At 32.0% G+C, this 26,005-nt stretch overlaps 2 protein-coding genes and 1 pseudogene across 2 annotated transcripts; all 3 read left to right on the top strand.

Annotated features, from left to right (window-relative positions):
• Positions 1–5,322: 5,322 nt before the first annotated feature.
• Positions 5,323–7,043, top strand: LOC8282525 (class V chitinase). The gene is made up of 2 exons (XM_002523471.3): positions 5,323–6,483; positions 6,853–7,043. The coding sequence occupies exons 1-2, from the start codon at positions 5,391–5,393 to the stop codon at positions 6,873–6,875; spliced, it is 1,116 nt and encodes a 371-aa protein (XP_002523517.1). The 5' UTR covers positions 5,323–5,390; the 3' UTR covers positions 6,876–7,043.
• A 4,010-nt stretch (positions 7,044–11,053) lies between these two features.
• LOC8282608 (class V chitinase) lies at positions 11,054–12,760 on the top strand. The gene is made up of 2 exons (XM_002523472.4): positions 11,054–12,146; positions 12,581–12,760. Exons 1-2 carry the CDS (start codon positions 11,066–11,068, stop codon positions 12,601–12,603), a joined length of 1,104 nt encoding a protein of 367 aa, XP_002523518.3. The 5' UTR covers positions 11,054–11,065; the 3' UTR covers positions 12,604–12,760.
• A 3,036-nt stretch (positions 12,761–15,796) lies between these two features.
• Positions 15,797–25,704, top strand: LOC8262831 (annotated as a pseudogene).
• The last annotated feature ends 301 nt before the right edge of the window (positions 25,705–26,005 follow it).

Genomic DNA, 26,005 nt, shown 5'->3' on the forward strand with positions numbered 1-26,005 from the left:
ACAGACTGCTCCTTTGCCTTTAACGTTAACAAGTCTTCCATCTCCAATTCTCTTTTGAGGAGTAGTTCATATCAAGATCTTCAAAGCTTTTTAAGCTTGTTGTCATGTAGTTCGTGAATCCGCTATCAACTAGCCATACATCAACACTTTCAACTGAAACACCACATTCTTCAACTTTAGTGGCAGTAAACAACTTCTCCTCTTGATAATCACTATTTTCTATTGTTTGAGCTGGTTGTGCTTATGTCTGCTGGTCATTTCTTATTGTACATACCCTCTCAGTATGACCAAATTGTTTACAAATCTTATACTGAGCACCAGGCCTGAACCAACAATAGTTCTCTGTATGATTTGATTTTTTGCAGTAGGGACAAGGTGGATATTTATCCTTTTGGCCTCTCCATCTTCCAATTTTCTTGTTCTTTCCCTTCTTGTGAACAGTCTGGTTCTTTGATCCTCCTTCTTTTGAACTCATCTTTTGTACTACTACAAGTGCTTTTTCTCCTACACTTTCTTCTTCCGTGAGTGCTTTTCTTTGTTCAACAGCCAGTAAAGCATTTGTTAGCTCTGGCAAAATTATTTGAGACATGTCCCAAAAGTCCTTAAGAGAAGAAATTTTTGCTTAGAATTTTTCTAGAAGAGTCGCCATAACCTTTTCAACAACTCTCCTCTCTTCCAACTCTTCTCCCAATAACATTATCTGATTGATTATCTTCATGACTCTATCCACATAGTTCTTCACCTTCTCTATATCTTTCATCTTTAACAGCTCAAATTCTTTTCTCAGATTAAAAACTTATATTTGTCTTGTCTTATCAGATCCTCGGAATTCTGTCTTCAATTCCTCCCAAGCCTCATACGCTGATTCACAAGCTATGATCTTGGTGAATATAGGATCTGAAACAGCTGCATGAATGTAGGACATGGCCTTTGGAGCTTTGGCAACTTCCTTTTCATGCTGCCTTATTTGATGCAGTTTTGGATTTTGTTTTAGAAGAGGAATAGCTCTATCCTCTTCCACATTCTGCCATACTCCAAGACATCTAAGATAAGCCTTCATTTTTACAGTCCATACATGATAGTTTTTGCCGTTAAAGTGAGGAGGTGCAAGGAAAGTGTTGCTAGAAGTCATTAGAAAAGAGAAAAGATGAAGTAAATCAACTGAAAAATAAAATGATTTTTAGTTTTCTCTTTAGACACTCACACAGTCCCACAGGATCAAGAAAGTTCTGATATCATTTATTGGCATGGAGTAGAATTTTTTTTTCATATTTTTCATTAGTTGATATAACATATTTATATATGAGTTATGCTAGAGGTTTATTAAACTTTCATTATTTAAGAAAGTTTGTCGCTGAAACGGAAAATAACAAAATATTTTATTATATAAATACTTGCATTAAACATTATGTCATCGTATCTCAACAACAGCATAAATCCGCGTCGGGCCAAACTGTAAACTATAATAAGTCAGCTATCACGTTTAGTAAGAATACTGGTGAGGAATCGAGAAGGAGTGTTCGTGATCTTCTAAATGTGAAGTGTGTCACGGATCAAGGGATTTATCTCGGGCTTCCTTCCTTAATTGGGAGGAACAAGGAGGTTTTGTGTTTTGTTAAGGAGGGTGTGTGGCAGAAGCTCCAAGGTTGGAAGAATAAGAATCTATCACAATCGGGTAAGGAAATCCTTCTCAAGACTGTAGCACAAGCAGTCCCAAACTACGTTATAAATGTTTCCTGTTACTAGTGGACTTATGTGATGAATTAGAATGTATGATGAATTCTTATTGGTGGGGGAGATCTAGTAGTCAAAATCGAGGGTTCGGTGGAGGAATTGGGCCAATATGTGTGAACCAAAGGTGAATAAGGGATTGGGGTTTAAAAGAGTAAAGGAGTTCAACTTATCAATGCTTGGTAAGCAAGCCTGGCGATTTATTACTAGTCCAAATGCTCTGGTGACGAGGTTGTTTAAGGCAAGATACTACCCAAAGTCCTCTTTTTTTGAAGCTACAGTTGGTCACAACTCGAGTTATGTATAGCGAAGTATAATGGCAGTTAAAGAGGTTGTAGCCCGTGGAGTTAGAAAAAGAGTTGAGAGGAGGGAGGATATTTCAATATAGACTGATCCCTGGTTATCAAATGGTAATAACGGCTTTGTGACCTCCGATGTAGTTGAAGGGCTTGAGGAAGAGAAAGTGTCCAGCCTTATGGAGACGGGTCAGCATCAATGGGATGCAGATGTTTTATGAAATAGATGTACAAGAAATTATGAGGATCACCTTGAGTTGGAGGAATGCGGAGGATGGGTGGACCTGGTCTAGGGACCCAAAAGGGATTTTCACGGTGAAGAGCTGTATCGACTTATTCACGGTGAAAGAAATAGTCAGATTAATCCTGTATGAAGGAGAATCTGGAATTTGAAAATACCAGCAAAGGACGAAATTTTATGTGGCATGTATGTAGTGGATGTTTACCTACTGCTGATCAATTGATTCTAAAGCATATTCCTGTGAACGGTAGCTGTCCTGTTTGCCAAAATGCAGCTGAGACCGTAATACATGTCTTATGCTTTTGTCCACTGGCTAGGGATGTTTAGAGTGCTGCTAGATTGAATGTGTGTCTACCTGCGTCTGCAAGTGCATGTTATTGGGTGAGCCCATTTTTTAATATTAACTCCTCTGAGTATTGGGATATTTTCGCTATGATTTCTTGGTCCCTTTGGAACGCTAGGAACAGCTGGGTATGGAATTCGAAGTCTAGTTCAGTCTCTTATATCTTGAGCTCGGCAGGGAACCTATTGTTTCAGTGGTTATAGCTCAATCAGCTAACTTGGGTATGAATCAGGGTGCGAGGTGCCTGAAGGAGGGAGATGTAGTGTGGACCAAGCCAAGTGATGACCGGCTCAAGGTTAATATCGATGCCGCAGTGTTTTCTGCTAAAAAAAAGTTGGGGCTGGGATGTTTAATCCGTAACTCAGAAGAGCATTTTGTGATGGCCCGATGTAGCTCGGTTCCTGGTCTTTTCTCGCCAACGGAAGCTGAGCTATGAGTATTAGAGAAGCACTGAGTTGGATTTACGCGAAAGGCTCGGATAAAGTTATTATAGAATATGATGCTCTTCATGTAATCAAGGATATTCGAGACTCCAACAACAATTCTCAGTTCCAGTTGCTGGTTGATGATTGCAAAGCTTTGTTAATGCATTTTAGTCATGTCCACTTAAGATTTGTTAGGCGTTCTACGAACATGGTGGCCCATCATGTTGCTCAGGCTACTCATTTTGTGTTAGAAGCGCAGGAGTGGGTTTCAATCCCTCCAACATTTCTTGTTGATTTTTTTTATGTATGACTATTACTGTTAATGAAATTATTGGTTTAAAAAAAAAAGAATTGTTAAAACCTTAAAAGTTAGATAATCTTTTAGGTTATTAGCCTTTTTAAAAATTTATTTTATTAAATCGGATATACGGGTGGATCCGTTTAATATAGTTAATAAATGTATTCGTGTTTCAGTTTGATACGATTAGTTAGATGGGTTATATCCGGGTTAGCTATTTTTAAGTTATAGATGTATCTCAACACGACATGTCACGAATTGTCAATCCTGATTAGATGAAATCTTCATTGTAGTCATCGTAGCCATTGCTAGCGCAATACTGAGTAGGGGTGTTCAACCAAACTGATAACTCGACCAACCTAAAAAATCGTTAAGAATCGAAATTAATTTATTGGATTTAAACTTTCTTGGTTTGAAGATGGTTTAAAAATATCTAAAATCGAGTAAAACAAGATTGGATTCAGTCTTAAGATTATAAATTATAGTGAAATCCGACTCACCCAAATATAAAATTAAAAATTAAAATATATATATAATACATGATTTATATAAAATTATATCATTTTAATACATATACATATACATATATATATACTTTCTCATCAAAAAGTAATATTGAATTTTTGGACTTTACTTATTTAACTCTATCTATTCATCTAATCTAACTGTATAATTACTTTTGTTATTAAAGATTTTTTTATTTTTATATAAATTTTAATTTTAATTTTCAGATTATATTTTTAAAATTAAACTCAATTAAAGATTAATGAATTTAAATTTTTTAATTTTTTAATTTTAAATAGTAATTCAATTTTAAATAAATATAATCCAACTAATATGGTTTAAATTAGTATAAAGGTTAAACCGATCAATCCGAATCACGAATACCCATAATATTAGATATACAAAGTCGAAAAATAAAATACGTAGCGCCAGACAACTTTGTATTTATTTAGAAATCAGTTATTGTTTGAGTTATGCTATTAGGTTTTCTCTCAAACAGATCTTAAAGGAATACAAATTCTCTCTATTCTTATGAACATAGATCATATTAATCAATCCACGAAAATCTTGTGTTCTTTGTGTGATTCTTATTATTGTTTGGGTCACATTAATTCATTATCTAATTTTCCAGTCAAACATATTTAGATTAAAAGCCTCAATCCTTCCAAATTTCACTTTAATAAGGTACTAATGTGCTTCCTCATTCTATTTCTTAAACTGTTTTGGGTTTTCTTTTCAGATGTTGTTTGATATGCTGTAATTAAATAACTTATCTCAATTGAAATTGAGGTTCTTTTTATTTTGGTGATAAATGAGACTGGTGTTGAATTTTAATACTTCTTTTTGTTCTGTTTTGTCTTTTAAGACCTCATTTATTGTCCTTATTTTATACTATTTATTTAGTTGGACCTCTCTATGATAGAAAAGATAAGTCCCATTTATTTCATTTTAAATGAAAAGAGCTGACTTGAAGATATTTCCTTGCATATAAAGTAGATTAGAAAAATCTCAATGAAACTGAGTGGGAAATTTGGCCAATTTGCAAAGTGTTGGATGCATTTGCTTGGTTTGCCCTTATTGATTGTGTGCATAGGTGGACCATGCGTATGTAATGCAATTTGCCCCACCTTTGATTTCAAAGCCAAAAGCTACTAGTGTGTCCTGAGGAACAAAATTCTTATGAAGGATAGCTAAATTTCTTGTCTATATATTTTATAAAAACAAGCTCTTCGTCGCTAACTAGAGTTCCAAAACAAAACTCGAGCAATTAAGCCAATGATTGACTATTAAAGTGAATGTGCTTCGTCCTGCCTCTTCTATAAAAAAAAATTGACAAGTAACGCTTCATTATATATAATATATTTAATATGTATTAATTATTCAATAATAGAGTATAAAAATATTTATTTATTGCAATATATACACTTAAAATGGATAAAGACAACCGACAATAGAAAATAGGGCCATGAGTATCCTATATATGCACTTGTGCTAGAAAGCAGCTTTTCATCACTGGCAAAGAGACACATTCAAATTCATCGTTTTCTCTTCAATGGCGTCCAAAATTCTTTCTTTTATCTTTTCCATCCTCCTTCTTGCCTTCCAGCTCCGCTTCTCCACTTGCCAAACTACTCTTGTCAAAGGTGGTTACTGGTTTCCCGGCAGTGGTTTCGCAGTTTCTGACATAAACTCTGCCTATTTCACTCACCTTTTCTGTGCATTTGCTGACGTTAATTCCCAAACTTATCAAGTTACTATCTCATCCTCAAACCAGCCTCAATTCTCAACATTCACACAAACAGTCCAGAGAAAGAACCCTTCTGTCAAAACCCTTCTGTCAATCGGTGGTGGAGCTGCCAATGTAAACACTTTTGCTTCAATGGCTAGCCAATCTAGCTCCAGGAAATCGTTCATCGATTCCTCAATAAGATTAGCAAGAACGTACAATTTTCACGGTCTTGATCTTGACTGGGAGTACCCTTCTGATAATACTCAGATGCGGAATTTTGGTACTCTCCTTAACGAGTGGAGAGCTGCTGTAGTGATTGAAGGAAGGAACTCTGGCAAGCAACCATTGCTCTTATCTGCAGCAGTTCTTTACTTGTCATATTACTACTCAACTTCTGTCTCCTACCCAATTCAAGCTATATCAAACAGCCTGGACTGGATCAACTTAATGGCTTATGATTTCTATGGCCCTGGTTGGTCTCCATCTAGCACAGGGCCACCTGCAGCATTATACAATCCTGGTCGTCGAGAAAGTGGAGACAATGGGGTAAACTCCTGGATTCAGGCAGGCTTGTCTGCGAAGAAATTAGTTCTCGGCTTCCCCTTCTACGGTTGGTCATGGCGTCTAGTCAATGCCAATGACCATGGCCTTTATGCACCGGCTAATGGAGCAGGTCTTGCAGGAGATGGATCAATAGGTTACAGTCAGATCAAGCAGTACATATCACAAAATAATGCTGCTAAAGTGTACAATAGCACTGTTGTTACAGATTATTGCTATAGCGGAACAACATGGATTGGATATGATGATCTCCAGAGTATCTCTACAAAGGTTTCATATGCCAAAGGAAAAGGATTACTGGGTTACTTTGCTTGGCATGTTGGCGCTGATGATAACTGGGCACTTTCTACCAAAGGTTAGAATTTCATTTAACTACTTACTTAGTGCCTTGATATAATTATGAGATAAACTATAGATAGACAAATTAAATTAAAATAATATAATATAATATTATTTATTAAATATATTATTTATATATTTGCTGAATTATTTATTAATAACCATACATGCATTAATTAAAATGTTAATATAAACATAACAATATCATATTCGAAATTCGAAATTGAATATATGATGCCTAATTTTGACAATAAATATCAGATTAACATTGCAAGTAAATATAATAAATACTAGAAAAGTATCAAATCATATCATCATTTTATGTTGATTTGTTAAGATATTACTTTTCGATGCTTCTAAAACAAATTTTGCATTGATTTGGCAGCATCACAGACGTGGGGAGCGTAGAATTACTGGCAAGCTTATAAAATTTCAAGCAATCAGAGACAAGATGGTAGACTTGGTAGTAAATAATTAAGCAATCGCTATGCTTACATGTATTTGTATGTTGTCCGAGTCCAACCAAATAAAATGATTCAGAATATTATATTAATGTTAAGAGATTTTATCCTTCAATATTGGCTTTAACAACAATCTGTTTAGTTCGTGAGATTGCTTAATCGAGGCATAATATTATAGTAGTAAATAACATTATATTTGGTACATATAATAAATGTTAAAATTAATAATCTAATTGGCTTAACAAAGCCTATGAGATTATAAATTTTATCTAAAATCAAATCCCGTCATGTCTTTAGTAAGTCATATTCGATGGAGGAATTATTAATTCATAATTAATAAAATTTTAATTCCTAAAATAGTCTTAAATTTTTATTTTTTTCTTTAAAATAACTTTACTTTTTAAATTTATTTCATAATTTTCTATGTTTATATCAGTATTACCCTAAAACGAAAAAATAATAGTTCAAGCCAAAAGTTGATATAGACTACGTAAATAAACTTAAAAGATGTTTTGAGAGAAAAAAAAAAAATATATATTAGAAGATATAAATTCTATTTATAAACTAAACGGTAGTGTTTTGATAACTATAATAATTTATTTATCTAGTTAAACAATCTTACCAAACATAAGATTACAAAATAAAATTAATTAATCCTATAAATTAATATACTCGTACTAAACAATGTGTAATATAAGCAATCCTATGACTTAACTAAACTTAGAAATAAGTCTAATTCTACGAATTATGAATCTGTGAACCAAACGGACTGTAAGTTCTTAATAGAACGGTCTAATGTTTTATTAGTATCTATAATTAAAAGATTTAACGTTTGATTCTTAATCACTATAATATTATTAATTAAATATTTTAAAAATATAAAATAAAATGGACCTGTATTTTTCACATTATAAGCTGAATAAGCACTTCTATGTTAAAAATGTGTTAGCAATATAAATTACTATTCTTAAAGCTTTACCTTAACAGTTTAAAGTTTTAGATAGAAGGGTTCTTTCTCGAATTCAAAAGAGCATCAACTGGATATTCACATACAGTAATGTATTTCGACTATTCTTGAAGCTTCAACTAATAGTTTAAACTTTGGCTATTCTATGATCCAAATCACCATCATAGAAAATTGAAAAAATATTGGAAGAAAATGAAATATAATTATAAAATTTAAAAAACTTAAAAAATTTATTTATTTCAATATAAAATAAAATTTATATATGTTTCTCAGCATCACTGTTCCATCCGCCGCCAAAGACAGTAGGAAGGCAAGACATGCGCCTTAAAGCCGGAAATTGAAATTTAGGCTGTAAAATATATGCCTAAACAGTTGAAATTTGAAAAAGACTCACTGAAAAATTTAAAAAGAAAAATTTACAGACAACCTCTGATTTACACCATTTTATCAAAAATCAACCATCACATACCTTCTTGTATTATAAATAAATCTATAGAATCTCCATGTTCCATTCTATTTTGGGTATGTTTACGCGTTTTGTGATTCATTACATTTCATTATCTCATTTTATTTAGGAGTTTAACTATAACACGAGAAAAATGGAGATAACTGTTACACAATTTTTTTCGTCGTCCTCTTCACACATGTTAACTCTTTTAATAATTTGCCCTTAATTATTAATTAATTAGATAACTTTAATTATTTATACTAAAAAACTATTTATAAGTCCAAAAGATTTACAGAGTTTTTGCCAATCTGGGTCGATTTGCAAAAATGAAGCATGGCCATAGCATCATAGAGCTCGTGCTATGAACAAAGTTACAACATAGAAAATCTGACACATACATTGGGCTCTAGAAAGATGAAGAACAGCAACAAGATAGTAAATTATTAATTGATCTTTAATTCTTCTACAGTTGGTTTTCTTTGAAAAGTAAAAATATTTAGCTAAAATTTATTTTCCTCGCATTAATATTCAGCATTTTAAAATACATTAAGACCCTCTTATTACATTTCCTCAGTTTGATGTTTAAATGAATAAAAACCTATAATTTGTAAGGTTTTCTTTTCCAAATTAAAAAGTTTATTTCTATCTTTTCTTTATATACTCTTTCGATAATAAACAAAACAGTTCATTCTTAATTTAATTCGTACACGGATTAAAAAAATAGATCTTTTTAATTAATATGGCTAACGTTTATTATTATTTCTCTAATTAAACTCGGTATAAAAGTTACGATTCAAAATATAAAATGTAAAATTTAACTGTATTTGATAATATCTATGTTAATAAGTGAATGATATTTTTAATAATTATTTAGTAAATTAACAATTAAAGGAAAAATAATATACCATAAAATAAAATAAAAATCCATATTTTTAGTATGTACTTGATCATAAGTAGGGGAGCTATAATAAGACATTATCCATTTGGTAATCAATTAAAAATGGGGCTTGGCAAAAGAATGAATTGGGATTTTAAAATTGCATAATTTTGAATGTAAATATGTGGTCACACATATTGAGGGTGAGGACATAATTATTTGTTAAGAACTATAACCAAAACAATTTTTTATTTTTGTAAATTACTTCATTCATTATCTTTATTGTTGTTAAATTATATCATTTATTTGAAAACAGGGTAAAATATTTAGACTTGTATGATGAAAATCGTGTGATACTTAAACACCACAACTTTCATTTCCATAAGAAAAATATATAAAAGAAAAAAGAAAGAAAATCAATCAATTAAAAGAGAATGAGTATGCTGAAAAATCAAACAAGAAAAGGTATTTAGATGTATGAATTTTCTCAAAAATAAAATACATTATAATTTAAATAATTTCCTTAAGAAGATTTTCATTGTCCACTACATGTACACAAGTAAAATAGCAAACAAATTTAATCACAAAATGAAGATCATTTTTTAGTGAAAAAAATCGCTTATATAAATTTAAAAGATCGGAGCCATTTTATTTTATTTTTTTTAAATATTATTGAGGTTTTTCTCCTAAAATAGTTGTTTTTATCCCTAAATATTGGATTTTTTTAAATCTTTAATTTAACAGAAATATGGAGATTTTAGGCAATATTCATAGAGATTCTTGAGCTGTGGAATTTCGTAGATTTTTTACCTGAATCCAAGTTGTAGAAGCTTTTTTTTTTTTTTTAACATTGCTGAATCATTAAAACATAGGATAAATTATGATTTATTTGCCTCTTAATATCTTAAGATTGGCTAATATATATATATATTCTTTTAAAATCATTTAAATTTAACAAATTTATTTAATCCTATAAAATACCCATTTAATTGTTCCAAGTTTCATTCTTTTTTAATGATTTAAATATAAAAAAAAATGTTTATATGTCTGCAATTATGAGGGGTTTGATTTAATATTTTAAAACATAATTAAATTTAATTCTTTTTTCTTTCTGTATAAGGAAAAAAAAGTTTACCATTGTTCTATCAAAATGAAAAGTCTCGAGTGATTTCATGGATTATGTCATTTCAGGTTTAATCAGTCAACTGAATTTATGTTGACCGGCACTGTGCTTAAACTTGTTATTAATCTCATCATTTTCTTTCTAGATATGTTTCAGATGACAGAATGACATATATAGTTGGTCCAAGAATTTGTCTTACCATATCTTGGATAATAATAAATATAATAATTCATTATATAAATAGTTATTTAAGGACTAATTTAATAATTATTTTTTAAGAGTCCCGTAAGTACTTTATATTGTTTCTATTTCTATTTCCATTTTAGAAATATTTAATTAATCATTACATTTATGTTTTAATGTAAATTCTACTGTTTCTTTTAATGTTTTATGCCAATGTTCAAATTCGTCTCTAAGGTTTTAATTTTCTGCATTAGAAAAGTGTATTACCAATTTTTGAATTACTAATCCACTGGCTATTTGCATGCAAAATAGTCGTATTGGCACAAAGTTTTGAAAAACTTTCTTTCGTTTCTTCCAATCTTAACTTTGAAAATCGTTTGAAGTTAAAGAAACTTGTCAGGATTGCAAACTTAAATTTTCTTTTAATTTCTATTTCTGCCAGGTTAAAGTCAAAACGGATGCGTACAAAATCATCCAACTCTGAAAAATTATATATATTGCGAACCTTTGAACATGGTTCCACACAACGCTTCTCAACCATGGCTGCCAAAATCTTTCCCTTGTTATCTACACTCCTATTGTTTTTTCTTCATCTCCACTCCTCTGCCGGACAAAATGTTGTTCGAGCTGCTTACTGGCATTACGGTACTCAATTTCCAGTTTCGGAAATAGATTCAACCCTTTTCACCCATCTTTTCTGTGCATTTGCTGATCTTGATAGACAAACTTACCGAGTTACTATTCCATCAGCCAACCAAGCTCAGTTCTCAACCTTCACAGAAATTGTCCGACGGAGAAATCCTTCTGTCAAGACCTTGTTATCCATCGGTGGAGGAGGCGGAGAAGCAGTTGCTGCTGCCTTTGACTCTATGGCAAGCCAAGCGAATTCGCGTAAGCAATTTATCGATTCATCGATAATTATAGCAAGATCCTACCGTTTTGACGGTTTAGACCTTGACTGGGAGTACCCTGACACCACCACAAAGATGGCCAACTTGGGTTTGCTTCTTACTGAGTGGAGAGCTGCTATAGCCAACGAATCTGCCGTCACAGGCAACGCCCCATTGCTTCTATCAGCAGCAGTGTTCCGCTCATCGGATTATTTCACCATCGATTACCCAGTTCAAGAAATATCAAACAGCTTGGACTGGATCAACGTAATGGCCTATGATTTTTACGGTGCTGGTTGGTCAAATGTCACCGGACCACCAGCAGCACTGTATAATCCTGGTACTACAGTTAGTGGTGATTACGGGGTTAGAACCTGGATTCAATCTGGTTTATCAGCTAATAAAATAGTCCTTGGATTTCCCTACTACGGTCGAGCTTGGCGGCTTGCAAATGCTAATGATAATGGCTTCTTTGCACCTGCTGTTGGAGCAGCTCTAACGGATGCTGTAAGTTATGAAGAGATCAACGACCTCATTGATGACGATGATGCAACAGCACTTTATAATGCAACTTATGTCTCAAATTATTACTATTCTGGGACGACATGGATCGGTTATGATGATACAACCAGTATTTCTGCTAAGGTTACATATATTAAGGATAACGGACTGCTCGGTTACTTTGCATGGCAAGTTGCTGGAGATGATGATTGGGCTCTTTCTCGACAAGGTCAGTACCTCAAATTATTATTATTATTATTATTGCCCAAAAATGCATAATCAATTTAATACTTAACCTTTTTTAATATTTAAATACATTTAATTTTTAAAATATAATATACATCCGAATTTTATTTTTTTAATGTTTAAACATCTTCTGTAATATACTAAATAAAAATACATATCAAAAGTGTTGAAATATTATAAAAGAATTTAAATATTTATTAAATTATATAAAAAATTAAAAAAATAAAAATAATTAAATGATGATTCTATTTTACTTGAGCATTGTTCAAATATCTAACTTATTATTATTATTATTATATATATATATATATATATATATATATATATATATATATATATATATATATATATATAGTAAAATTAAATCATGCCAAGTATATACTTAAAATTGACTTATAATGTTGTTTGTCATGGCAGCGGCATCTACATGGGGAGCATAGGCAAAGATTGCCAGTGAGATGAAGACATGATATGACATTACAATACGTATACCTCTTTGAAATAAACCATCTGTGATATGTATTCTTCTTTTAGTTGCAATCACTCATTATGTATACATCAATAATTTAATTAAATAAATTTATTTTTATGTGTGAATTGTCCTTTAATTTACTGTATTTTTAGTCAACTTCTATTGGGAAAGTCATCTATTATTGCAAAACCATTAGAGTTTGAGACGTTCTATTTGACCCTTTTACTTTCATTAGTAAGCCTAACATTTTACCATTCTATTTTCATTAATATTTTAACTTTTGATTTAATCTAATAGACATCTCAATTTATATTATTTGTAATATTTAAATACTTTTTACTATATGACTCCATTTAATACTTTCACGTGTATTATGCATAGGTATTTTACTATTATATAAAATAAAATTTACATGTCTATTATATTAGATTAAAAATTAAAAGTGTTTAAACAGAATTTAAGTGTTTGTCAGGTTAAATTGGAAATTAATTAAGTAGCTAAATGATCAATGTCTAAGTATGCATTAATACCAAATAAAAATAAGTAAAAGTAATAATATGACCTATAAAAGATTATTATCTAATAAATTATTACATAAATATTTATGCAATATTCCAGTATATCTACTATTAACAATAAAATAACAATTGTTAGAAGAGTAATGCTAGAGCACCACCACCATTGTGGTACATTTCTCAAACATTTAGGTACCCTTATAATCAATTTACAGGTTTTATCTGTACTTTTTAAAATTAATTGAGGATGTTGATACTTTTAATTATCTATGTAATAACTCAAAACTGCAGTTTTTTTCCTTCTCCTCTTTCTTTCACCTGGCATCAGACATCCTGTTCTCTGCAAGCTTATATGCATCAAAGTTTGATTTTTGGATGCTAGACTCTTAAGCCTCGAGTTCGATTTAGAAGAATGGCGGGCTGGGGGCTTTTTCTTAATTTAATGCATTTAGACTTTTTTATTATTATTTTAGGATAAAAAAATATATAAAATTCTCAATTTAAGGTTGTTTTAAAAGAAATCCCATCTTAACTAGTTTTGAGAGTTAAAAAAAAAAAAAAAATTATTGATCTTGTCCGGCTATTGGACTGATGAACAAGACTAAGATTCTTTTTTTTTTATTCATTTATTAATTTATTTTATTATAATAATAAGATTTATTAAATTACTACAACAATAAAATTTATTATAATATAATTATTAGAGATGTGAATACGTGCTCGTCTCGGATTGATCTATTCAGATAACACGATTAGAATCAACACAAATATGATCCATTTAGTTATTGTGTTAATTTATTTCAACCCTAACACGACACAAATTTTTAACGGGTGACACGAACACGATACACATAATACGTTTATTTAAATGGGTCGTGTATGAATCATAAACCTAACACGATCCACTCAACTTGTTATACAAATGGCATAAAATTTTATGTATTTAATATAAAATTATATTCTTTTAAATCATTAGAGACAATATCAAATTATAAATAAAATTTTTAGCTACTACAAGGGATATCTTTAAAATTTATATAAATAGTACCAAATTATTTTGTTAGGGTTTTTTTTTTTATGAGAGAGGTGATACAAAAGTAAAGAAGTAGAAAATTTTATTAGTATCATCGTACTAATTAGATCTTATTTGTTATATTTTACTTTTTAGTCATTTTATTTTTATTTGCTTTCACTTTTATATATAGTTATTTTATTTCTTATCTTTTAAAATTTACGGGTTGTCAACCCGACCTAACACGATACGGAAAACTAAACGGGTTATAATGAGTTTGCGAGCCAACCTGTTACATGACTCGTTTCAAGCTGTATCATAAACAGGTCAACTCATTTACTGACTTAGACCTACTAAAGTTCAATCCTAATCCATACTTTTTTTTCATGTTTGACGAATCAAGTTCGCCACTTTGACACTCCTAATAATTATATTATAATAATAAAATTTATTAAATTATTATAATAATATTATTATTATATGTCTGACAGTGAAATTAATAAATATTTTTATCTGTAAATTCAATTGAAACTGCTGACATTTTTTTATTATTAAAAATTTATCCGCCACTTTAATTGGTGGACATATTTTTCTTTATTTTAAATATGTCCACCACTTCAATTGGTGGATAGATTTTTTTTTTATTTGAAACCTGTCCACTAATTAAAGTGGTAAATATGGCTTCAATTTTTCCTGTCCGCCATTTAGAGTGATGGACAGCTCCTATTTGCCAGTCCAATTGGAGGACAGTATTATTCACCACTCTGAGTAGTGGACAATGTCCATGTATGTATATTTCTACTATAAATTGAAAATTACTTCTCAAACTACCCTAAAGATATATTTTTTTTCATTTTTACCTTAAATTCGAAATAATTTTTTCTAAATACCTTAAATTAAGAAAAAGCCAGTGATTTTTCACTAGACCTCTTATTAGTAGGTTTTTTCTTTTCAAACTCCATAATGTAGTTTTTAAAGGACAATTTATAAACACTTTCTTGATATTTAGTATAACATGCATTTATATCTCTTAATTTTTAATAATATATATATATTTATTTTTTATGTTAACTGTTGTTTATTTAGGTATTAGTATTGAACAAAATTATTGAAAATGACTATAAAATTTGCTCAATATGCATTTTTATTACTTTTTTAAATATAAAATTTTATTTTTTTAGACGAAAAAAGTAAAATGCTGCATTTTTTTTAATTTAAGTAAAAAATATCTTTATTTTATTTTAAAATAGATTTTAATTTAATATAAACTCATAGAAAAATAAAAATGTTATTCTAAATTAGTAGAAAATTAGTAGCAGAAGGACTATTATGATAAGTGGCATACAAAAATAAGAATAAAAATTTATATCTTTAACAACTAGATAACGTAAGTGCAGTCAAAAGCACATTTGTAATTAGCCCGTTTTTATAATAAGGGTCCAACCGGTCAATTATCAGTTCTATTCATACTTATCTAACGTATGCGACACGAAAAAGGATAATTAAGTCTATTGTGGGGATGGAAAGATGAATAATTTCTTGGCAATATGTGCTCCATTTCAAAATTGAGAGGCCTTTGTGCTTAACTTTAACAGTGTTTTGTTTCTAGATTTGCAGTTGTTAATATAAGCTCCATGGTCTCAAGAATTACTGTTAGAATTATCCTTCTCAAGACAGTTCTGATAGGAAATCATCATCTCAGCAACCATACACTACAATAACTAATGAGTTATGATAAATATGGAATGCAAGAAAACATTCTCCAATCAAGATGATTCCAAAACCCAAGAATCTCCTCAAGTAAAGTTTGGAAGAACTAGTTCCAACAATGAAACTAGCATTTGAATTCAACTCCAAACGCCACAAACCAGGTATGATTTGATAAGTTAGGAATCAAACACAAAATTTTGGCTAGAAAACGCCACAAACTAAAAAAATAGTTTGATAAGTTCAAATTTCATGTAAGAACTTAAGCAAAAACACTCACAAATAGTAAACAAAAATTATTATTTATCAATTTATTTTTTCAAATCGATTTGACTTTGATATTTATAGTCAAAACAAGACAAAGAAACCTAAATGAATGTCTTTTAAGCTTCCCCATGTTTTTCCCTTTAATTCCCCTTAAAACTCATTAAAAGTGGCTTTTTTACATTGATATCACTTATTTTGTAACTCCTAAATGACAACTAATTATGTGCATCCATTTTGTAACTCCAAATTATGACTAATTATGTGCATCCATTTTGTAATTCTAAATGACAACTAATCACACCATAACTTAAGAAAAACCTAATAGAAATAAAAATAAAAAGGCTTCAAATGAATTTTATTGGACCTATGAGTTCAGCCCAAACTTGTTGCACTAAATTGATGATTTTGGGTCCTTTTTGTAATCCTAAATCTTGGGCTGAGCCTTGTTGTGTTTGAACACTCTAAATGTCTTTAATTAAGCCCAACAAAGCTTTTTGTATCCTTTTGAGCTTGGATCTTGTCATTGAACCTCCTTGAAAGTTTAGAGGATCATTTATACTTCTTGTCTTTATTGCATCATTCCCTCTCTTCTTGTAAGGATTCGTCCTCGAATCAGTCTCATTGTCAACTTTAAAGAAAGATCAACAACAGTAAAAGAAGTACTCACATTGCCATACTCACTTGGCAAATCTATCTTGTACGCATTGTCATTAATTCTTTCAAGGACTTGGAATGGTCCATCCCCTCTTGGCATTAATTTAGACTTTCTTTGGCTTGAAAATATTTTCTTTCTCAAATGTACCAAACCCAGTCACCCGGCTCAAATACAACTTTCTTTCTCCCCTTATTGTGTTGCTTTTCATATTGTTGATTTCTTTTCTCTATTTGAGCATGCACCTTCTCATGTAAGCTTTTAATAAATTTAGCTTTTTGCTTGCCTTCAAAAGTAGCCTTATCAATGGATAATGGCAGTAAATCCATAGGAGTTAATGGATTGTACCCATATATAATCTCAAAAGGTGAACAATTTATTATACCATGAATACTCCTATTGTATGCAAAATCAACATGTGGCAAACATTCTTCCCAATTCTTCAAATTTCTTTGAATTATTGCCCTCAATAGTTGTGAGAGAGTCCTATTAACCACCTTTATTTGTCCATCTGTTTATGAATGACAAGTTGTTGAGAATAGAAGCTTTGTTCCCAACTTGCTCCAAAGTGTCTTCCAAAAGTGGCTAAGGAACTTGACATCTCTATCACTAACAATTGTTCTTGGAACCCCATGCAATCTCATAATTTCTTTGAAGAACAACTCCGCAATATGAGTTGCATCATCTGTCTTGTGGCAAGGAATAAAATGTGTCATTTTGCTAAATCTGTCAACAACAACAAAAATAGAATCTTTCTTTCCCCTTGACCTAGGTAATCCTAGAACAAAGTCTATAGAAATGTCTACTCAAGGTTCATTAGGTATGGAAAGTGGAGTATACAACCCATGAGGCATCACTTTAGATTTAGCTTGTTTACAAGTGATGCATCTCTCACATATTTTTTGAACATCTCTTTTCATTTATGGCCAAAAGAAATGATTTTCTAAAACATCTAAAGTCTTTCTCACACCAAAGTATCCCATCAAACTTTCACCATGTGCCTCCCTCACAAGCAACTCTTTTAAAGAAGATTGAGGCACGCATAACTTATTTTCTTTAAAAAGAAAACCATCATGTCTATAGAACTTGTCAAACCCCCCTCTCTCACATGCCCCATATACATTAGCAAAATCATGGTATGAATTATATAATTCTTTAATGAACTCAAAACCCAATAATTTTACATCAAGTGTAGAAATTAGAGCATACCTTCTAGATAGAGCATTGGCAACAACATTCTCTTTACCTTGTTTGTACTTGATGATGTATGGAAAGAATTCAATAAATTCCACCCATTTAGCATGCCTACGGCTTAGCTTCCCTTGTCCTTTGAGATATTTCAAAGACTCGTGGTCGGTGTATATAATGAATTCCTTATACCAAAGATAGTGTTGCCATGTCTCTAAAACTCTTACCAAAGCATAAAACTCTTTATCATAAGTTGGGTAGTTTAGAGTTGTTCCACTTAGCTTTTCACTAAAGAACACAATTGGTCTTCCTTTTTGCATCAAGACTCCATCAATACCTATTCCACTTGCATTACACTCAACCTCAAAGGTTTTAGCAAAGTCGGGCAAAGCAAGTAAAGGTGCTAAACTAAGTTTGTCATAGTAAGTTAAAAGCATCATCTTGTTCTTTTCCCCACTTGAAACCCACATTCTTTTTAATGTATACAGTTAAAGGTGCAGCAATTGTAGAGAAATCCTTAATGAATCTCCTATAAAAGCTAGTAAGACCATGAAAACTCCTAACATCATGTACACTAGAAGGTTTTGACCATTCTCTAATTACTTTTACTTTTTCTTGATCAACATGAATTCCTTTGTCATTAATAATATATCCAAGAAAAGTAATTTCATTAATGCAAAAAAGTGCATTTCTTAAGATTAGCATATAATATCTCTTGCCTTAACACATCAAAAACCAGCTTTAAATGTATTACATGCTCATCTAAAGGTTTACTATATATAAAAATATCATCAAAACAAACCACTACAAACTTTCCAATGAAAGTGCGCAAAACATTATTCATCAATCGCATAAAACTACTTGGAGCATTAGTTAAACCAAACAGCATGACTAACCACTTATATAATCAATGTTTTATTTTGAAAGCGGTTTTCCATTCATCATCCTCACGCATTCTTATTTGATGATATCCAGATTTTAAATCCACTTTAGAAAACAGACAAGCACCATGTAATTCATCCAACATGTCATCTAGCCTAGGTATAGGATGGCGATACTTTACCGTTATTTTGTTGACGGTGTGACAATCAACACACATCCTCCACGAACTATCTTTCTTAGGCACTAAAATTACAGGAACCACACAAGGAATCATGTTTTCTCTTACGTACCCCTTATCCATAAGCTCACTCACTTGCCTTTGGATTTCTTTTGTCTCTTCGGGGTTGCATCTATATGCTGGCCTATTTGGTATGCTTGCACCCGGAATGAAATCAATTTGATGTTCAATTCCTCGAATTGGTGGTAATCCTTTAGGCACATCTTCGAGAAAGAGGTCTTCATATTCCTACAAAAGCTCAAGAACAACACTAGGCAAATCCTTGTTAAGATAGTTAAAAATCATCAAAACTTCCTTGTACATGAGTACAAGTAAGGGCTGCCTCAAGGTTAGTGTTTTCCTCACATCACTTGGCTTTGCATACACATTCATCTTTCTTTCACTCTCATTTCTCTTGTTTTCTCTCACCTTATGTTTTCCATTACACTCACTTTTAACACTTATCTCACCTTTTCTTTTTTCACTATTTCTTGCTCCTTCCCTAGATATTCCTCATATGAAGATTCAAGCTCTTCATATTGTTTTTTAATTCTCACTTGATCATCAAAAATGGCCTTGGGAGGTAATGGTCCAATATTGAACTTTTGTCCATCAATAGTCAATGAATATTGATTCTTGAACCCATCATAAATCACTTGCCTATCATATTGCCAAGGTCTTCCCAATAAAACATGTTCGGCATACATGGGAACCATATCACAAAGCACCTCATCCTTATATCTCCCAATGGAAAAAGAAATTAGCACTTGCTTATTTACCTTCACAACACCATTATCATTCAACCATTGCAACTTGTAAGGCCTTGGATGTTTGGTAGTTGGTAATTTCAATTTTTCCACAAGCAAAGTACTAGCAACATTAGTACAACTTCCGCCGATCAACAATCATGTTACACAACTTATTAGCAATTAAAAAATGAGTATGAAATAAATTTTCACGCTGCTCTCCATGTTCATCGTGTTTACATTGCAAATTAAGTGTGCGTTGTACTAATAATACATCCCCTTTAGCATACTCAACATTACTAATATCCTCTAAAGTTGGCATGTCATCATTCTCATCATCATTTTCATTTTCACTTTCAGATTCAACAATTCCATCTCTAACAATCATGGTCCTCTTATTAGGGCAATCACATGCATAATGACCATGTCCAAGACACTTAAAACACTTCAAGCTTTTAGATTGATTAGCTTGATTCTCAACTTTATTTTTACTGCCTATTTCATTTTTATTCTTATTCTCATCCACTTTAGGCTTAGCAAATTTATCATCCTTTTTACTCCAATTTGATTTCCAATTAGAAGAACTAGAACTCAAATTAAGTTTAGAATCAAATTTACTTGCACCTTTTCGCTTGAATTGCCTTTCAATTTTTATAGCCACATTCACCATGCCCTCAAGCTCCACATAATGTTGCAACTCCACAAGATCAGCAATATTCTTGTTTAGACCATTCAAGAATCTTGCCACGGCCTCTCTATCCTCCTTCATATTTACTTTAATCATAGCCATTTCTATTTCTTTATGGTACCCCTATACACTCATGGTTCCTTGCTTTAGAGTTTGCAATCGTTGATGCAAATCTCTATAGTAATAGTTAGGAATGAACCTCTTCCTCATGATGCGTTTCATTCTCATTTTCCTCTAATTCATTTTTAGCTTAATTAATTTATGTTCTAGCTTGTTAATTGTGTTTTATTAAGTTGGTTGTAATTTTAACTTTTACAATTTGAGTTAATTTTGAATGGCACAAAGACAAACTCTTTCTTTGATTGAGTGCAAACACGTGAGGGAGAAACCAATCTTCTTGAAACCATGTCTAATCAGTCTTCTTCTAAAGATTCTGATCACGGAATTCCAGATATGAGAGCATTCATGGAGGCTATAAACTCTAAACTTGAACGACAAAGGCTTGATAACGAAAATAGGTATGCTGAAATGATGGATGAACTAATAAAAGTCAAATCTAAATCGAGAGGTAGGAGCTTTCGAGATGAGGAAGTATGTCTAGAGCGAGGAGAGGAACGTGGAGAGACGAAGAAGAATGGGGAGATAGAACCGAATAGTTATGGCATTCGAAGATCATCTCCACCTTTTGCTTTCATTCCAAATAGACATCAGGATCATTCTTTTCTTGTAAGGAAGGAATTTTCATTTTGATGCTACCTAAATTGCGATCTACACCATCTTGCCTTGATCTCCTATTGTGTCTCCTAGGATGGTCATCTCTACCAAAAGTGGTTGCTTGGTCATCCTCCAAGTCATCTTCGGCATCATAATCCTCTTGTTTAAAGGCTAGTTGCCTTTCTCTTCTAGGCTCGTTTTGAATCCTTGTAATAGTTTTGCCTTGCCTTCTCACACTTTCAACAACATCATTCATCCGCCTATACATTCTTTCAAACTCCTTTTGCATTGTTTGCAAAGTTTGCTCAATGGATGCTCCAACACTACTTGAAACTTGTTCTTTTGAAATTGCGCAAAAACCTGTAAATAAGTTAGGATAGCCTCACAAAAACACTCCCTCACGTGTTTCTCTCAATTAAAATGTCACATCACTTGTGTTTCACTCAAAGTTTTAGTTTTTCTCGATGCTAGTCTCATCACTATTGCATTTTACCTCTCTTGCTTTTGCTTTAGGTTCTTAGATGAACTAATCACCTAAACAAACCAAATCAAATTATGGCAATTCAATGGAGTGAAAAGAAAAAGGTTGGTCTAGATCAAGTTGTTAAGTAAGGCCAAATTTAAAGTAGCTAGACACAAGAAAACAATAAAATAAAACAATAGAATAGGGCTTCTATGCCGTCCAAACCTTCTTTTTGTTTGATCTTTTAATTCTTTTTTTTTTATTTTTTAATGATAATAATAAAAGTGAAAAGAAATTATGAACACAAAATTTTTTAGCAAGGGACAATAAAATTTAACTTTATGAACACAAAGGTGTAAACTTTGAAAAGAAAGAGTACTTAGAAGGACAAAAAATTGAAACAAGAAGAATTCGGCACAAATAAAGAAAAAGTGAAGAAGATGAGAAACTTCAATAACACATAAAACACAAAGATAAGCAAACCTCAACTTGAAGTAAGCTCTGATACCAAATGATAGAAAATCATCATCTTAGCAACCATACACCCCAATAACTAATGAGTTATGATACATATGGAATGCAAGAAAACACCCTACAATTAAGATGATTCCAAAATCTAAGGATCTCCTCAAGTGAAGTTCGGGAGAACTAGTTCCAACAATGAAACTAGCACTTGAATTCAACTCCAAACACCACAAACCAAGTATGATTTGATAAGTTAAGAATCAAACACAAGATTTTGGTTAGAGAACGCCACAAACTAAAAAATAATTTGATATGTTCAAAGTTCATACAAGAATTTAAGCAAAAACACTCACAAAGAGCAAATAAAAATTATCATTTATCAATTCATTATTAAAAATGGATTTGGCTTTGATATTTATAGCCAAAACAAGACAAAGAAACCTAAATGTATGTCTTTTAAGCTTCCCCATATTTTTCCCTTTAATTCCCATTAAAACTCATTAAAAGTGGCTGCTTTTACATTGATGTCGCTTATTTTGTAACTCCCAAATGAAACTAATTATGTGCATCCATTTTGTAACTCCAAATTATGACTAATTATGTGCATCCATTTTGTAACTCTAAATGACAACTAATCACACCATAACTTAAGAAAAATCTAATCAAAATGAAAATAAAAAGGCTTCAAATGAATTTTATTGGACCTATGAGTTCAGCCCAAACTTATTCCACTAAATTGATGATTTTGGATCCTTTTTGTAATCTTAAATCTTGGGTTGAGCTTTGTTGTGTTTGAACACTCTAAATGTCTTTAATTAAGCCCAATAAAGCTTCTTGTATCCTTTTAGACTTAGATCTTGTCATTGGACCTCCTTAAAAGTTTAGAGATCATTTGTAATTCTTGTCTTTATTGCATCAACTTCTCTCTTTACAATTTCATTCTTTCCACTCACAGACATGGATCAAATCAGGTTAACAAATCAGGTTAACGTTTCGTGACAGTGGACTATCAATTTCTGAAATAAATTCTGATTTGTACACTCACCTTATATGTGCTTTTGCAAGTCTCAATTCCACTTCATATCGGCTGTCTATCTCTGGAGCTTCACCGAATGATCAGCCCTCCTACATTGCCTTCACAGATATTGTCAAACAAAAGAACCCATCAATCACTACACTTCTATGTATTGGAGGTGGAAGTGCAAACTATTCAGTTTGCTCTACCATGGTAAGCAATTCAACTTATCGGAGATCTTTCATCGATTCATCGATAAGAAGAGCGAGGCTTTACGGCTTTCAGGGTCTAGATCTTTCCTGGGGTTCAGCAAACACAAGTGATAACATGGCCAATTTGGATACTCTTTTCCAAGAATGGCGAGCAGCTGTTGCTTCTGAGATGAGAAACTCTAGTATGTCAGAGTTGATCTTAACAGCATCAGTTCATTACTCTCCAGAATTAAATTCCATAAGTCTCCCAGCAGACTCAATTCAGAGGAACTTGAACTGGGTTCATCTCATGACTTATGACTATTATGCACCATCATGATCTAAGTTCACACATGCTCATGCAGCTCTATATGATCCTCGTAGTACTGTTAACACCGATTTCGGAGTAGGAGCATGGATGAATAAAGGACTAACAGCTAGTACATTGGTTTTAAGTTGGCCTTTCTATGGTTACGCGTGGACACTTGCGAACTCCAATAATAATTCTATTGGTGCACCAGCAACAGGGCCAGCCATTACAGAAACTGGAGCCATGAGATGTAACGATATCAAGAATTTTATACAGCAATCCGGTTCTAAGATTTGTAAAATGCTACTTATGTAGTGAATTATTGCGCTAATGGGTCGACTTGGATTTGTTTTCATGATGTTGAGGCTGTCAGGACTAAGGTTTCTTATGCTAAGGAGAAGAAACTGCTTGGTTATGTTGTGTGGCATGTCTCCAATGATGACAATTGGGAGCTTTCTCAAGCAGGTAAAATTTTTTGCACTGGTTATTTCTTTCTTCGTTTCCTTTAATGCTTGGGATATAACCTTAGGTTTCCTTCTGCTTAAGTGCCTGGCTTTCACTTTTTGATTGTTTTGCCAAAGAAAAATCTTTCTTAAAAGTTACCCTTTTGCCTTTTGACAGGACTTTTTTATCACTATATGTTGGCTTGTCTTGACTGTATTTCTTCTTTTTTATCCCGTTCTTTTATATGAACCTTATTCTCTCAGCTCAATTAGAAGATGTCCAAGGACAAGAAAAGCAGCCGCCTTCATTAGTTATCATTTTGACGACAACTGCTGCTGCAGTTCTTTTACTGATTGGCTTTATGCTATATATTCGACGAAAGAGAACACTTAGATCAAAAGGTAATACTTCTGGCTGTCAACATGAAAACATTTGTAAACAAGTTCGGATTCTATATATATATTGCTTATATTTGAAATTGACAATTTATTGAACTTCCATTTCTTGTAGTGTCGAAGTTGGAAACAGATGAGGCAGCAACTGCCGGATATTTTGGTAGCAATGTTCCTAATCTAGAAGCATACAGTTTAGCTGACATTGAGAAGGCTACAAAGAGTTTTTCAATTGAAAATAAGCTTGGGGAGGGTGGATACGGTCCTGTTTACAAGGTTATCATCTGTTATACTTTTCCAAGCATTCTGATAGAAATTTAGACAATTTTAAGGAAGGGAAAATGTCTTGGCTTCAGGCACTAAGGTTTCAATTTACGGTGCTAATCCTAACTTTTGTTTTTGTTTTTGGTAGGGTGTTTTAGTAGGTGGAGAAGAAATAGCAGTGAAAAAGCTTTCCAATACCTCTGCTCAAGGATCCGAGGAATTCAAGAATGAGGTTATGCTTACCGCTAAACTACAGCATGTATTTCTGGCCAGAGTTTTGGGATTTTGCATTGACAGAGAAGAGCAGATGTTGATATATGAATATATGCCCAACAAAAGCTTGGACTATTACCTTTTTGGTTTGAATTCTTTCATGCTTCAATAAAAGATCATTTCCATTAGCATTTTGCTTTCTCTGTTACAGTTAACATCATTCGTAACTTTTTCTCTGATTCCGATTAGACCCCATTAGACGGTGTACATTGGATTGGACAAAACGTGTCGAAATCAGCGAAGGGGTTACTCAAGGCCTCCTATATCTCCAAGAATATTCAAGAATGACAGTAATCCATCGAGACTTGAAGGCCAGCAAAATTTTACTTGATAATGACTTGAAGGCTAAGATATCAAATATTGGAATGACTAGAATTTTCACAAAAGAGGGACCAGAAGCTAACACAGACAGGATTGTTGGAACGTTGTAAGTGCACTGCAAATCAGGACTACTCTAATTTGCCAAGGGAATTGCCTTACAAATGCTTATCTCTCAATGGCATTAAAATCTTCCATTGCAGAGGTGTTGTTCCTCCATAATATATTAAAAGGGGTTTGTATTCTTAAATTAAGAAGCATAAGATCCACCACTGATGAGTCCATATCTGCTGTGTATACACACTTAAATTATTTCTAAATCAGAACAACTCCTTTGTATGCTTCATAGTATTATTATTATTATCATTATTATTATTATTTGACAATAGAATAAAGTGACGTTAAAGAACAACTATACTCTATGAAATGCATCAAAAGCACGGAGCAATAATTCTATTAATACTAAAATTTTAATTTTTATTGCCGGCGCAGTGGTATCTACTAAGAATTTATTTTATTCTTTATGATATGAAATGCGGAATTCTATATTAGCATTCTACTAACTTTTTACGTCATGTTTTGAATAAATTACTCTATTGTTATTAAAATTTTGTACTTATATCTAAATAGTATAAATTTTTTAATTT

The sequence above is a fragment of the Ricinus communis genome, chromosome 3 (assembly GCF_019578655.1).
Source record: "Ricinus communis isolate WT05 ecotype wild-type chromosome 3, ASM1957865v1, whole genome shotgun sequence".
Taxonomy (NCBI): Eukaryota; Viridiplantae; Streptophyta; class Magnoliopsida; order Malpighiales; family Euphorbiaceae; genus Ricinus; species Ricinus communis.